This window comes from Diabrotica undecimpunctata, chromosome 9 (genome assembly GCF_040954645.1).
Source record: "Diabrotica undecimpunctata isolate CICGRU chromosome 9, icDiaUnde3, whole genome shotgun sequence".
Lineage (NCBI taxonomy): Eukaryota > Metazoa > Arthropoda > Insecta > Coleoptera > Chrysomelidae > Diabrotica > Diabrotica undecimpunctata.
Window position 1 is genome coordinate 67,781,973 of NC_092811.1, and position 15,823 is coordinate 67,797,795.

General features: G+C 33.9%; 1 protein-coding gene across 1 annotated transcript; it reads left to right on the forward strand.

Annotated features, from left to right (window-relative positions):
- Window positions 1-7,389: 7,389 nt before the first annotated feature.
- Window positions 7,390-12,536, forward strand: LOC140451046 (uncharacterized). Its single transcript, XM_072544765.1, has 3 exons — window positions 7,390-7,841; window positions 7,896-9,892; window positions 9,940-12,536. Exons 1-3 carry the CDS (start codon window positions 7,390-7,392, stop codon window positions 12,534-12,536), a joined length of 5,046 nt encoding a protein of 1,681 aa, XP_072400866.1.
- The last annotated feature ends 3,287 nt before the right edge of the window (window positions 12,537-15,823 follow it).

The following is a 15,823-nucleotide window of genomic DNA, read 5'->3' on the forward strand; positions in this document are numbered from 1 at the left end:
TCTGTCCTTGCTGGATAGACAATCTTTTAAAATTTTCTGACAGAATGAGCCATTATTTACAGATATTTGTAAAAAAATATTATGGTTTATGTAAAAACTAAATAATAAGTCCAATATTTTTATAAATCACTAAAATTAACAAGCTTTAATTTGAAAGAATTAATTTGTTATTTATTCGATGTTGTGAGCCCGCCCCCATTTGAAAAAAAAACTGATTCTGTCCTTTGAAGATTCCTATTCAAAAATGCCCCGTTTAAACAAATCGAAGGTTGAAGGGTGCCGGACATTTTTGCCGGAAACAATTCAAATTCAAAAGATCACCTTTTTCTGCTACGGAAAATATTGCCCCGATTTCTCACCAAAATCAATGTTGAGACTTTAGTTTAGATACTCTTGAATCTCAAAAATACTCATTTACATATTTTTCAAGCCTCGAAAATGCATATTAGGTATCGCATTTTTCGGATTTTAAATCACCTATATCTCCAAAACTATTAACTTTTGAGAAAAATGACATAGATCTTATTTAGAGTCACCCAAAAACCTAAAAAATATTTTTTGGAGCACAAAAGGTGATATTTTGAATTTGCTTAAAAAAAATTGTTTAATCAATTTCTGCCCAAAAATTGAGAAATTTTCCTGAATATAATTATGTAAAAATTAATAAAAATTATATGATTTTTCTTGAAATATGCGTTTGATAAACTGATCCCTTTTCTTAATTTCCACGCCAATGGTCGGCATTGGCATCAAAGAATCTCAAAAGCCGACGCTTGGCAAACTGACATTGGAAAAAGTATAACTTATGAAGAAAACAAATATATAGAGGTTTTGTTACTTGTTTAAATTATTAATACTTCAATAGAAACCAGAAACAAAAAGCCCAATTCACATAAATACTCTTACAATGACATAGGGTAAAACGCCAGTTATTGGACACGAGACAGTTATTGGACATTACAGTGTTAACTTACGAGAATAAGATTTCTGCAAGTGCCAACAAGAGTATATTTCACTAGGTGGCACTACTCGTTTCTATATTACGTTCATTCTTATGTCTATGTTCTGCCTTTAACGGGTTCTGTGATTTTGGCGGTAAATATTTTTAGGTTATGTGAGTGAAGTGACATTTAAGCATTGTGTTAAGCATCTGCTCTGACTTTTTTTTTAAAACTACGTGGTATTTTTAAGGTAAGATTGTATTTTTATTTAAAAGGGTGTAGTAAAGGCACTTATAGTCCCTAACGTAGATCTGGTACAGTAATAGGGATTTTAATTCGGATTTAATTACATCTGTCCAATAACTAAACTAGAAAACTTGCTTAATTCTATTATGGGACACCTGTCCAATCACTAGAGAACTACACTTACCACATATTTCTACAATTTTCAACGGATTTACGTATAATTAACTGGAGATAGCAGTAAAATTAATTTAGTAATCGATTTGACAGTTATTGGACAGCTGTCCAATAACTAAATTTGACCGTCCAATCACTAAAAATGGATTTTTTAGGATTGTAGTAAAATGCCTAAACTTAGAAAATATGATAAGATGAAACTTATAGAAGCTGTTAAGGATGTCCAAAATGGCACTGAATCATATAGAACAGCTGAAAAAAATATGGAATTCCGAAGTCCACTATAGAATTTAAATTAAAACATCCGGAACATAAAGATACACTTGGACCGTCTCCTATTTTAACTTGCGAGGAGGAGAATACTCTGGTTAGGTAAATTCATTTAATTTATTTAAAGATAATCGACCTGGAGATAGATGGTTAAAAGTAAGTCACCAAAAAAATGTATTTTAATCTGTATTCATCGTTTGATTTTTTTTAGGGATTTTTGAAGCGACATCCAGGGGTTTCTAGAAGGACAAGTGAAGGTGTGACGGCAGCTAGCGCTTGTGTATCTGAACGAGACATCAAAAACTGGTTTAAAAATATTGAAACCTATGTTAAAGAAAAACATTTAGAAGAAGTTCTAACTGATCCATCAAGAATTTTTAATGGAGATGAGTCAGGATTTCAAATATGTCCATCTACTGGAAAAGTATTTGCTATGAAAGGTTTCAAAAATGTTTATAACGTTGAAAAAAGCTCTTCAAAAGAAAACGTCCCTGTGATGTTTACGTTTTCAGCAGACGGTAAAATTTGCGTGCCTATGGTTATTTATCCTTATCAACGTATTCCTGAAAAGGTTGCTAAAGGTATTAATCCTAAATGGGGTGTGGGCAGAAGCGATAATGGTTGGACGACGGCAGAGACATTCTATCAGTATATTGCGAATGTTTTTTACCCACACTTAATTGAAAATAATATTAAGCTCCCAGTTATTCTTTTTGTAGATGGGCACAAGAGTCACTTAAGTTACCAATTAAGTATATTGTGTAATGAACTGCAGATTGAAGTGATTGCACTTTATCCTAACGCCACAAGGATTTTACAACCCTGTGACGTTTCTATTTTCCGTCCATTAAAAGAAGCTTGGCGGCAATCAGTGAGAGAATGGGAAGAACAGCATCCAGGAGGGGTAGTGAATAAGGTTGTATTTGCTTCTATATTGGAGAAAGCTATAAAAAAAAGCTGTAAAACTGAAACAGTAGTAAATGGTTTCAAGGCTTGCGGATTGTTTCCATTTAATGCAGATGCTATTGACTACACAAAATGTTTAGGCAAAGAAGTAGTAAAAAATTTAATCATTTCAGATCATCAAAAGAAACCCAAGATGGACTATAATACTTTTGTAAATATCTTAGGTCCTGAAAAAGTTCATAGCTTAGAGAATTTAAAAGAAAATCCAAAGAATAATCTACCTAGCGATGATAATTTGAATTTGTTGTTCAAAATTTGGAATTTTTTTAAACATGATCCAAAACATTCGGATAACCCAATGGTTCTAAAAAATAGAGACACAAACATTAATATTATTCAAAATGTGGTTATCACATCTCCCGTTAAAAATACTGAAATAAAAACATCAGAACAGAGTGGTATTGAAAATGTAAATATTTCTGAGAGTAGCAGTACCAATGATATCCATTTTCAACAATATAAAACTAATGTTTATGACTTACCCTCTACAAGTAAAATTATTGTTAAACACGAATTGTTGGGTAACTTTTTAACTTCTCCTACTGTACCGGAAAGAAAAAATAAACGTAAACGTTTTCCTGTAATTTTCATTTGTTTCTAGTTTTTATTGTGTTAAAGCAGTCGTCCAATAACTAATTTTGAGTGTCCTGTAACTAAATAAACTGTCCAATAACTATAATTTTTGTAACTATTTTTAATAAATATATATTGACAAAAAATATTTAACACCTTCTTTAAATCCTTTTATCCATATTGTAATAAACTGTTTAGACTACCTTTTGTATAAATTTCAATTCAATCTGCAGAGAACAATGTGAATTTCGAATTTTTAAAGTTGAAATTTTCTTAAGTGTCCAATAACTGTATGGTTTACCCTAATAACAATATAGAATGGAATGTCAGTAATACAATAGATTTATTAGTTATATGCTATATGAAATTCACATAGATACTCTTACAATGACATAATAACAATAAAGAATCCAATGTCTGTAATACAATAGATTTATTAGTTATAGGATATATGCAATTCATATAAATACTCTAACAATAACATAATAACAATAAATAAGCCAATGTCTGTAATATAATAGATTTATTAGTTATATGATATATGAAACCCACCAGCTAGGATGGGGCAGGCAATAACAAGTGTTCTGTAATAAGAACTGGTTTAATGGAAATTAGAGAATTTGAATCAGCATAAAAATGCAGCAATACTTTTTAATATATTATATATTTTAGAGTGGAATGATACTAAATACAGTTTGATTTGTGTAAACTGTTATATTATGATGAATTAGCATACACCAATTTTTTATATATAATACTGAACATCTGAAAATTTGTTTAATGAAAATGACTCAAGGATTCCAATAAAAATGATTCAAATGTGAAATGTTTATTTCTCTTCAAAAAACAAACATGCACAAAAATTACTATTTTTCAAATTCTAACATTATTCCAAAAATAAATGTACCTACCTCGATATGGTAATCATGTTTCATCATTATACTATTATTTGTCATTTCAATATCAACATGTTGGACTTCAACCTACCAAATTAAATTATTATTACATTTTTACATATTTTCCACAATATGGTTAGTATATTACTATAAATTATAAAATTTATCTACCTCTCCAAAACCTAATTCGGATACAGACTCATTACCAAAGACAGCAGTGACCCCCATAATACTTAAAAGTCTATTCTCCAATGTGGATAAAAGAGGTTGCTGAGGTGAACCACCACCAGTCTTTTGTTGTGCCCTTCTTAAGGAAGCTGTTTTCGCTTTCGTTTTGCACTTCCAATCTGTTAGTGTCTAAAAAGGTTAAACATTAGTTTTAAAATACTATGTTTCCACACAATTATTTTGTTCATGATTAATTAATTAAAATATTTACCTTTCTCCATCCCTCTATGCTTTTTTTGCCATATCCTAAACTGTTTAATTTTGTGGTAACAGTTTGCCACACAGCTACTCCTTTAGCTCGTCCCTCACTTCCAATAAATTTATTTGTTATTAATTTTGGATATTCTTCGCAAAATGAAAGCAACATTTCCCAATGTTCCATTCGGACCCCCATTTTTATCCAAAAATATAACGAAGACGAAGCTCTTTAAAAATGACTTCAAATAACAAAAACAAACAGCAGCATGCAAATGACCCGCGTAATAAACCGAAACCGAAAAAGTCAACCCAAACAATTAAAAACCCCAAAAATAGTACTTTCTTTCTCTAAAATGTGTTACAAACAAAGATAATCGACAATAAATGCGATATTTGAGTAAAACCAACAGGTTAATGTTTTTACATTCAATAATAGAGAGATCGGAAAATACCGAAGCGAAACGACATACGCACGGAGTGACAATACACGTTACTATCGCCGTTGTAGATTGAAAACGACAATAGAATTCTACGATGGAATTCTATGTGGCACGGAGTCCCGGTCCTGGATTACACTCAAGATCAGGATTATTTATCAGATTTAGACGACGACATGCCCCAACCAACTAAGATACAAGATAAGAAATTACCTATAAAACGAATGTAATAAATGGATTAGAAATAAAGCGAAGCGATTCAGATATAACCCTTTATAAATATTTATACCAAAAAAACTTCTATCACTGCTAAAAAGAAAAGTGGATTATTGCATTTGATTCGAAAATATGTTAGTCCTGGATACTATCGACCCTTTTACGAAAGCTTATAATTTATTTTAGTATTAAAAAAACAGGGTATAAAATAAACGATTTCATTTAATTGGTCTTTTATTGCTTGACTTTTGACAGCTCTTCTGTTAATTACCAGTTGATTAACGAGTCTGTTTTGCATAGGGAAGACTCACTTTTAAAATGATTATGGTAAAAAGGTAAACAACCAGTCCTTGCCACTCTACTAATTATTGCCACTGACAATACATATCAGATATCAAATTACAGTACTAATACATTATTAAGTTTGGTAACTGTGTACGGTTGTACAATACCCAAGCTTCAGCCATTTTTGTTGTATACCCCTTAGAGTAGTGTTGTGTAAAATTTCTTCCTATTTTTTGTACTTTCTTATTAAAAAATTAAGGTAAGTACATTTTTCTTTTTCTTATTCACTTTTGTAAATGATTGTTTTATAAACTGCCACAAGTGGCCATTATTGGTTTGGGTTATTTTTAATTTAGTATAATGTGTAAATTTACTATTTAAAATTACGGTGTTGCCTCTATTTTTTTTTTATTGCAAAAACTTTACTTTTACCAATTATTGCCAGTGGTGGCAATCACTGGTTACATTAATATTTGGTATTACAAGTATTTTTTTGTTCATTCCAGAAATGGCACCTTCTTCTTCTTCCTATGCCGTCCCCATTAACGGAGGTTGGCGACCACATTTTTAAAAGCTTGTCTGTCTTTTGCAACGTGGAATAATTCGTCTACAGTCATGTTTGTCCAGTCTCGAATATTTCGCAGCCATGACTTCCTCTTTCTACCTATTCCCTTTTTGCCATCGACTCTACCCTGCATGATGACCTGCAGAAGACTATATTTATTATTTCTTAGTATGTGTCCAAGGTATGCAGTCTTGCGTACTTTTATCGTTCTCAACAATTTTTTGTCTCGACCCATTCTTCTCAGCACTTCCTCATTGGTGACCCTGGCAGTCCATGGGATTCTCAACATTCTCCGGTATATCCAAAGTTCAAAGGCTTCAATCTTTTTAACTATTTGCGCTTTTAGTGTCCATGTTTCTACCCCGTACAATAGTTGCGACCAGACGTAACATTCAACAAACCTCAGTCTCAGCGCAATATTCAGATTTTTGTCACAGAACAATTGTTTGAATTTTAAGAACGCTGCCCTTGCCATTTCTATTCGTACCCGGATCTCTTGGTCTGGATCTAATTCTGTGTTGATGTAAGCTCCCAGATATTTATATTTTGTCACTCTCTCTATTTGCTGTCCACCAAGAGTTAGTTGTTCATTATTTATTGGACTCCTCCAAATGGCACCTAAAAGGAATTATTCGAAAGAGCAATTGGCCAAAGCCCTAGAGGACGTGAAAAAGGGAATCCCAGCAGCTACGACAGCAAAAATTCATGGAGTTCCTCGTAGTACTTTGAGGCATAAGAGGGATGGAAAGTCACCATTAGTTTGTTCTATGTTTCTTCTACAATTTTAACCAAAGAAGAGGAATCGGTCTTAGTAAAATGGATTTTACATCTGTCAAAAAGACTGTTCAAGATAGTGGCTGCATAATTATTAAAAAGGGGAAGTGTCAAGGTTGCCAATAGCAACTAATAATTTATCTGTATCATCTCTGTGTGTGTCAAGCGAGAATAAAAAAGTCAGATCTTGAAATTCATTTTGTATAATTTTATTATAAGAATTTTTCACATTAAGAATAGATAAATCATCAGATCATATCTAAGAAAAAGAACAAAACAAACATTGGTCCTTAGAGCTTCGGATATTTGTGATATTCCACGCCATACAACCTACAAGATCCACGTTTGCCGACAACGTTGAACGAGACAGTCGCAGAAATACATCGAGTGCTCCTTTGCCCCAGGCTTCAAGTCAAGTATACAATCCGATTGAACACATACTGACGATTTCACTGGACGGGACATCGAATCATCAAAAATCAGGGAAGTGAGCTTTTGTTCCTTACTTATCTGCCTTTCATTTCAATTTCCTAACTTAGACTTCTTCAATCTTGAAATTTATTGTTCATTGTTAGTTTACTTTGACACATAATAGTTAAAACATTTAAATTTGAATTAAAATGGGGGATTTGCCTACGTTAAAAAAGATAAGAGCATCTCTTAAAGCGCGATTAACCTCATTTATTAAATTCATTGATAGGGACTCAACCCACGGTGAGATGAATGAGCCAACTCGCGCTGAAATTGAATTGCGCATCGAAAACGCGAATAGTATTCATACTCAATATCAAGAAACCCAATTAAAAATAGAAAGTTTACTGGACGCAATAACTGAGGAAGAAATAAATTACAGAGAAACGTTCGAAACATCATTTTATTCAGTTATAATTAAGGCAAAACAACTGTTGACAACAACCTCAGCTAGTGCCTCCAGTACATCTAGTCCTACTAGTGAACATTTTGCATCCAATCATACATATACAACCTCCAATATAAAACTTCCTTCTATTGAATTGCCAAAATTCAGTGGCAACATAGAAGAATGGTTAGATTTTCATTACTTATTTGATTCGTTAGTTATAAAAAATAATAGTATATCTGAAATACAAAAATTACATTATTTAAGAGCATGCATAACAGGTTCTGCTGAGAGAGTCATTGCTTCTATACCTCTCTCTGCTTCTAATTTTACTGTTACATGGAATCTTTTGGTTGAGAGATATTCTAACAAGGAATTGTTGTTGCATAACCATATTAAAGCTATCTTCAATTTAAAGGCAATCAATAAAGAAGGTTCATTTTCAATCAGAAACTTAATTGATAAATTTTGTAGCAATCTTAGAGCTTTGGAGGCATTAAAACAACCAGTCGAACATTGGGATGCCCTTCTCAAATATATTCTTTTGGAAAAATTAGATTCTGAATCTGTGAAAGAATGGGAGAAGGCCAACAATGGTAAAGTCAGTCAAGTTTCGGACCTCATATATTTCCTAAAAACGAAGGCAGATACTCTAGAAAGATATAATCTAAATAAACCCAATATTCAAGGGACTTCTGTCAATAATCATGTCAAATTCAGACACAACAGTACTAAGGCTCTTGTAAGTACAAAATCTTCTTTTCTTTCTTGTCCTTTATGCAACCAGCAACACAAACTGGTTCACTGTAGTCAATTTCATTCATTAGACATTCCTGCCCGTATCAATAAAGTACGTAGATTTAAATTATGCTTGAATTGTCTGCATTCTGGACATCAACAAGCTACGTGCAAATATGGCGAATGTAAGAAATGTAACCAGAAACATCATACTCTTCTCCATGAATTTATTGAAAATCCACTAAATCCATTGTCTCAGTTTAATGATCAAGTAGTTGCTTCTCAGAGTAACCCTCAGACACTTTCTAATACTTCTCAAAATCAACAAATCCTTCTATCAACGGTTGTTGTCCAAGTTCGTGACCATTTAGGGGTTGCTCATAATTGTAGAGCTCTTTTAGATAGTGGAGCTCAATCTAATTTTATCACATCAAGTTTAGTTGATTTGCTGGGTATTTCAAGGGAGCAGGTTAACATTTCTGTAGTGGGTATCGCTCATGTTTTTTCTAAAATAAATCACAAATGCAATATTGTTATTAACTCTTTACAATCTATATATTCTTTCCCCCTAGAGTGTTTAATCATTCCACAAATATGTGGACAACTTCCAGTTTGTCAAATTGATGCATCTTCGTTGCCCATACCTGCAAATATTCGTTTATCAGACCCAAATTTTCATACTCCTTCGGAAGTAAATATTCTGATCAGTGCTAGTATTTTTTGGGACCTGCTATGTGTGGGTCAGGTCAAGTTAGGTCCTGAAAAACCCATACTTCAGAAAACTAGATTAGGGTGGATCATTTCTGGTCTTTTAATAAATACCTGGGTGAATAGTCAGCAATCTACCATATGTGCATTATCACACAATATCGAAACTGACAGCAATTCTAGGTTTTGGGAGATTGAGGAGTGCTCAGGTACTAAACTTCAGTCTCCAGAAGAGTTATTGTGCGAGGAGCACTTCAAATCAACCTTTAGGAGAAATTTGGATGGTCGGTTCATTGTGTCCATTCCTTTTAAGTTACAGGTTGACTCTTTGGGAGAATCCAGATCAATAGCTCAAAGAAGGTTGTATAGCTTAGAAAAAAGGCTTCTTAATGATCCTATCATGAAGGAGCAGTATGTTGCATTTATGGAGGAATACTTGTCTTTAGGCCACATGTCAAGAGTTACTGATTGTACTTTGCCAGTACATAGTTATTACTTTCCTCATCACGGGGTGATGAAGCAGGACAGTCTCACTACAAAACTCAGAGTAGTGTTCGATGGTTCCTGTCCGTCATCATCTGGTCATTCGCTCAACGATCTTCAGATGGTAGGTCCCGTCATGCAGAATGATTTGATATCTATCCTGATGAGATTTAGAAGGTGTCCATTTGTTGCATCTGCGGACATTGCCAAAATGTACCGCCAAATTCTTATTGATGATACTCAACGGTGTCTCCAAAGAATCTTACGGAGAAATCATCCGAAAGATCCTCTTCATTCATATGAATTAAATACAGTTACTTATGGCTCTACGTCAAGTAGTTATCTAGCCATTAGATGTCTCTATCAGCTATCATTATCATAGCTGAAGACTTCTATGTTGACGACTTGTTAACTGGTTCTGATTCGTTAGAGGACTTAATCCTTAATTGTAAACAAGTCTCTGAAATTCTTTCAAAAGGTTGCTTTCCACTTAGAAAGTGGACCTCAAACAATTCTTCATTTCTTAAGTCCATCCAGGAATCTATTTCATTAGACACTCCCTTCCTTTTTGGTGCCAATGAAAACACAAAGACACTTGGGTTACAATGGTGCCCTAGTTTAGATTCATTGTCCTATTCTATTGATTCAAATGTTACTCCCAAAATTATCACTAAAAGATCAATACTTTCTGGTATTGCTCAAATATTCGACCCTTTAGGTCTCTTAAGTCCATCAATCATTAAAGTCAAAATCCTTATGCAACTCCTTTGGTTAGAGAAGTTAGACTGGGATGAAGGAGTGCCATTGCATATTCAGTCTGAGTGGTTATCTTTCAGAGATCAGTTGCATGAGTTGAATAAATTGCAAATTCAAAGAAATGTAGTTCTCCCTAATTCTGTTGTTATTGAAATGCACGGATTCTGTGACGCAAGCGAAGTTGCTTATGGCGCAGCCATATATATTCGCAGTGTTGATAAAAAGGGTAACATTTTTATAAATTTACTTTGTGCTAAAAGCAAAGTAGCACCTGTAAAGAAGCTGAGCATACCTCGCCTGGAACTTAGCGGAGCTTTGATCTTATCACGTCTTTCTAAAATGGTTATTACTTCTTTGAATATTCAGTTCAATAAGATTTTTCTGTGGTCTGACTCAACCATTACCTTGGGCTGGATAAAAACTTCGTCACATGTGCTAAAAACTTTCGTTGGTAATCGTGTTTCAGAAATTCAGTCCAACACAGATCCCGAAAATTGGAGACATGTACCTACGGATTGTAACCGTGCTGATTTACTCTCTCGAGGAATTGAACCTCAGGTTCTAAGCTCTTGTTCATTTTGGTGGCACGGCCCGTCCTTCTTGCTAGATTCTCCTGAAACTTGGCCAGTTCAAGTATCTTTTGATAAAGAAAAACTTCCAGAGTTTAAAACTATTAGCAACCAATTTATGATAGTTTCGTCTACTCCATTATTTGATTTTGAAAAATATTCGAGTTTTTCAACCTTGGTAAGGTCAGTGGCTTACTCTTTGCGTTTCTACTACAATTCTCAACGAAAGAACAAGGCCACTCGTGTTTTGGGGCATTTAACCACACAGGAGATTAACAATTCTACCCTTACTCTAGTTAAGTTGGTACAAGCTGAAGGTTTCCCATCTGAGATTCAGTGCTTAAGAAGAGGTAATGCAGTTTCTTCTAAAAGCAGAATCTTATCACTTAATCCCTTTTTAGATCCAGAAGGATTACTCAGGGTCGGTGGTAGATTAAGTAATTCAAACTTTTCTTATCAAAAGAAACATCCTATTCTAATTCAATCTAATCATAAGTTTACTATTCTATTTTTCCGTCAAGAGCATTTCAAGCTGTGCCATGCAGGACCTCAACATCTCCTAGCTCACGTGCGTGAGAAATATTGGCCTTTACATGGAAAATCATTGGCTAGGAGAACGGTTCGCGAATGCTTGCGTTGCTTTCGCTTCAATCCCGATCAAGTTAATCCCATCATGGGAGATCTTCCCCAATCAAGAGTCACCCCCTCATTTCCATTTGCTGTTACAGGAGTTGATTATGCTGGTCCATTTGCCCTCAGAACTAGTCGTCATAGGGGTGCTTCTTCATATAAAGGTTATATTAGTTTATTTGTTTGCCTATCGACAAAGGCCATTCATTTAGAGGTGGTAACGGATCTTTCCACCGAAGCCTTTATGGCGGCAATAAAACGATTTATAGCTAGAAGGGGCAAACCATGTCAGATGATGAGTGATAACGGAACCACATTTGTGGGTGCCAACAATTCTTTGTTGGAATTGGATAAATTTTTGAAAACCAATGGTAATAAATTCCCTGATATGTGTGCTAAATCTGATATAAATTGGAAGTTCATACCGGCTCATTCTCCTCATTTTGGCGGTCTCTGGGAGGCTGGAGTCAAATCGGTGAAGGCTAACCTCAAACGAGTTATGACAGATACGAAATTAGATTATGAAAGATTTGTTACATTACTAACTCAGATTGAAGGAGTATTAAATTCTCGTCCTTTGAGTGCCTTGTCTTCTAACCCTTCTGATCTTTTGCCTTTAACACCAGCTCACTTCCTCATTGGAAGAGCCATGGATTCCGTTCCAGAAATAAATCTATCAAACTTATCCATTACCAGTTTGTCTAGATTCCAGCAGTTGCAGCAACTTCGCCATCATTTTTGGAAACGTTGGTCTCTGGAATACATCTCCGAATTGCAAGAACAGAAGAAATGGAAAGTCAACCAATCTAAAATTCAGACTGACACACTCGTCCTCATCAAAGAAAGAAATTTACCTCCTTTAAACTGGTGTCTTGGGCGCGTAGAAGTTTTGCATCCCGGCGCTGATGGAGTTACACGAGTGGTTACCATAAGAACTTCAAAAGGACTTATAAAGCGAGCTGTTACAAACATTTATCCACTTCCGGTTCCTAGTGATCAAAGTGAAGGTGCAATCACGTCTTAAGTTCTAGAACTGTTAATGCGTCTTAGTTAAAGAACATTTGTTTGATTTTTAAACTTAAAAGTTTATAATAATTATTGAAGATGTATTTGTTTATTTTTTATTGTATGTAATGCATTTCCTCATTTACTTGCTTACCTGTTAAATTGAAAGCGATCCTTTCAAGGTGGGGGGCATGTTCAAGATAGTGGCTGCATAATTATTAAAAAGGGGAAGTGTCAAGGTTGCCAATAGCAACTAATAATTTATCTGTATCATCTCTGTGTGTGTCAAGCGAGAATAAAAAAGTCAGATCTTGAAATTCATTTTGTATAATTTTATTATAAGAATTTTTCACATTACGAATAGATAAATCATCAGATCATATCTAAGAAAAAGAACAAAACAAACAAAGACATTTTCCTGTTTCAAAAGTTCAGCTTTTGGATACAGTTCAGAAACTAATGAATTCTACGGAAAGAGAGAAATCATTTATTCATAGCCGTCTCAGTGACAAGTGGATCCGCTTATTTTTAAGAAGACATCCAGAAATATCCCAAAGAGTGTCACAGAATTTAACTCACAGTCGGAAAAATGTAAGTCAATACAATTTGAGACAATGGTTCAGTCAAATTGAGGAATACTTAAAGTCAACAGATTTGTTTGATATAACAAAAGAACCCAATTGTGTTTTTAGTAACTAATATATTAAGAATCTCTGCTCGAGATGACAAGGAAAATATAACAGTATTGGTAACAGCTAATGCTGCATGAAAAATCGCCCCTCCAATGATTGTGTTGGCATATGAAAGAATTCCATCAGCTATATCACAAAGTATTCCAAAAGATTAGGCTGTGGGAACTTCAGATAATGGATGGATGTGTTCTAGTACATTTGATGAATACATCACCAATATATTTAATCCGTGGCTCATTATAGAAAATATTAAAAAAACCATTGCATTTTTTGTTGATAGGCATGTTTCTCATCTTACGTTGCATATGTCCAACTTTTGCAAAGAAAATGGAATAGAACTGATAGTTTTGTATCCCAACTCAACCCATCTGCTACAGCCTATGGATATATCAGTGTTTAGGCCCCTTAAAATTGGCATATAAAAATTAAGTTAAAAAGTGGAGAATGGACAATGATGGCAATAAACTTCAGAAATATCATTTTGGCTGTTTTCGAAAAGTTACTAAATCAGATAAATGAAGAAATTATTCAGAACGGATTTAAATCTTCAGGATTATGCCCATTTAATGTTAAAAATGTTCACTTTGAAAAAAAAAATAGTGTAAAAAATGTTAGTGCCAGTTCCACAATTTCTGACACATCTGAGTCTGATAATAGTGCATGTAAACAATCTGTACAAGCACTTAAGTATTTTCAATGAGTAAATCTGATAGCTTTGTATCCCAACTCAACCCATCTGCTATAACCTATGGATATATCAGTGTTTAGGCCCTTCAAATTGGCATATAAAAATAAAGTTAAAAAGTGGAGAATGGACAATGATATCAATAAACTCCTGAAATATCATTTTGGCTATGTTTTTGAAAAGTCACTAAATCATATAAATGAAGAAATTATTCAGAATGGATTTAAATCTTCAGAATTATGCCATTTAATGTTAAAAATGTTCACTTTGAAAAAATTAGTGTAAAAGATGTTAGTGCCAGTTCCACAATTTCTGACACATCTGAGCCTGATAATAGTGCATGAAATGAAATCAGGAAATGAGAGCAATGAAAATCAGGATTGGAATGGTTCTATTGAGGATAAATCCCTTTTTAACATATGAAAAGAATGGATAATGGAAACCCTACCAAACCAAATTAAATGTACCATCCAAAACAATATTACCATATTTCCAACTCACTGCACACCAGTAAAAAATTTTCAACCAAACATCTCTGGTACTCACAGCTCAGATATATTGTCTACTCCTGAACCAACTACATCACATGTACACTTGGAGAGTCCATGCAAAGTTCCTACTCATTTAAGAGAGCACTGTTTGGTCAGAGCCAAAACCTCAGACAAAGAAGAGAAAACTAAAAGAAAAGATTCCACCCGTGGTAACATCATAAGCTTGGCGTAAATATCACTTGAAGAAAAGAAGAAAAAAACCAAAGAAAAATTGCAAGAGAGCAAAAATGTCTATTAAAAGAGAAGCCAAAACGGGATATTTCTGATGACGATGGAGAGGATGAAGAGTGGGTCGAGAGTGGTAGCAGCTGTGACGACATAGACTTTTGTGATGACCCTAACAAAGAATTTTGCCCATTAACTCACGGAGAACTTAGTGTCGGAAACTATGTACTTGTAAAATTCCTAGGCGGTAAAAGAAAATCCATAACGTACAGATATGTTTGTATTATCCAAGGCCTTATGGATAATAATGATGTACAAATAATGTCTATGAAATCTGTTAGTGCTGAAAAGAACATTTTTATTTGTGATGAAAATGACATCTCCTTTGTTAACGAAAATCGTGTTTTAGGCATACTGCCAACCCCTATTATTTTATCCACTGGTGAACGGATCCGTTATGAATTTACTTTGCCAGTGGATGTACATGAGGCCTAAAACCTGTGGAATTTTTATTATTGAACAAGATTTTTCAGTAAAATGTAGTGTTATTTCTGGATGGCAATGACTGGGTGGCAATAATTGGTATTTTGAAAAATTGTGTGGCAATTATTGGTTTTTTGGCTTTATACGGTCTTTAGCTTTTTAGTTTAGTGGCAATGACTGGTCATTTACCTTATTACGTTATACAGTATATAAAAAATAGCCCTATTAACAAAGTTGAAGTCAATGTTTCTCAGGAAAAAAGACTCGAATCTAATAGGGGTTAACAAAATGAATTTATCTTCATAAATTTATCTAGTCTATCAGTTTATATTTAGATATATTTCCAAAAAAACTGTATAGGTAACAAAACTGTATAATTCCTTTAAAATAACAACTTATTCGAAGTTATACCCATAATCATATGTATTAAATTGTAAAATGACTCTCCTTTAAAATAGTGTTTTTTGACTTAAGCCTACGTTCTTGAGAAGTGGCGATGTAGTTGCATGGCAGGTGATGAGTTACGAAAAGCAGTGAGAGGTGAAGCCTAAACAAAACTCATATAAGATGTGTCCACTGGTAGAACAGTACACATTATATGATACAGATTTTTGGAAGTTAAAAATTCAGTGAGTGATATATTGATACGTCATAAAACAGCACCTGCAATGTTGACTGGTTTAAAATTAAAAATAACCTCATCACTTCTTAACATACTTAGACATTTTGA

Coding starts and splice junctions, on each gene's coding strand:
- LOC140451046 (XM_072544765.1), top strand. CDS start 7,390: ATGGGGGATTTGCCTACGTTAAAAAAGATAAGAGCATCTCTTAAAGCG. Junction 7,842..7,895: donor TTTCATTACTTATTTGATTC/GTTAGTTATAAA, acceptor ACATTATTTAAG/AGCATGCATAACAGGTTCTG. Junction 9,893..9,939: donor TACTTATGGCTCTACGTCAA/GTAGTTATCTAG, acceptor TCATTATCATAG/CTGAAGACTTCTATGTTGAC.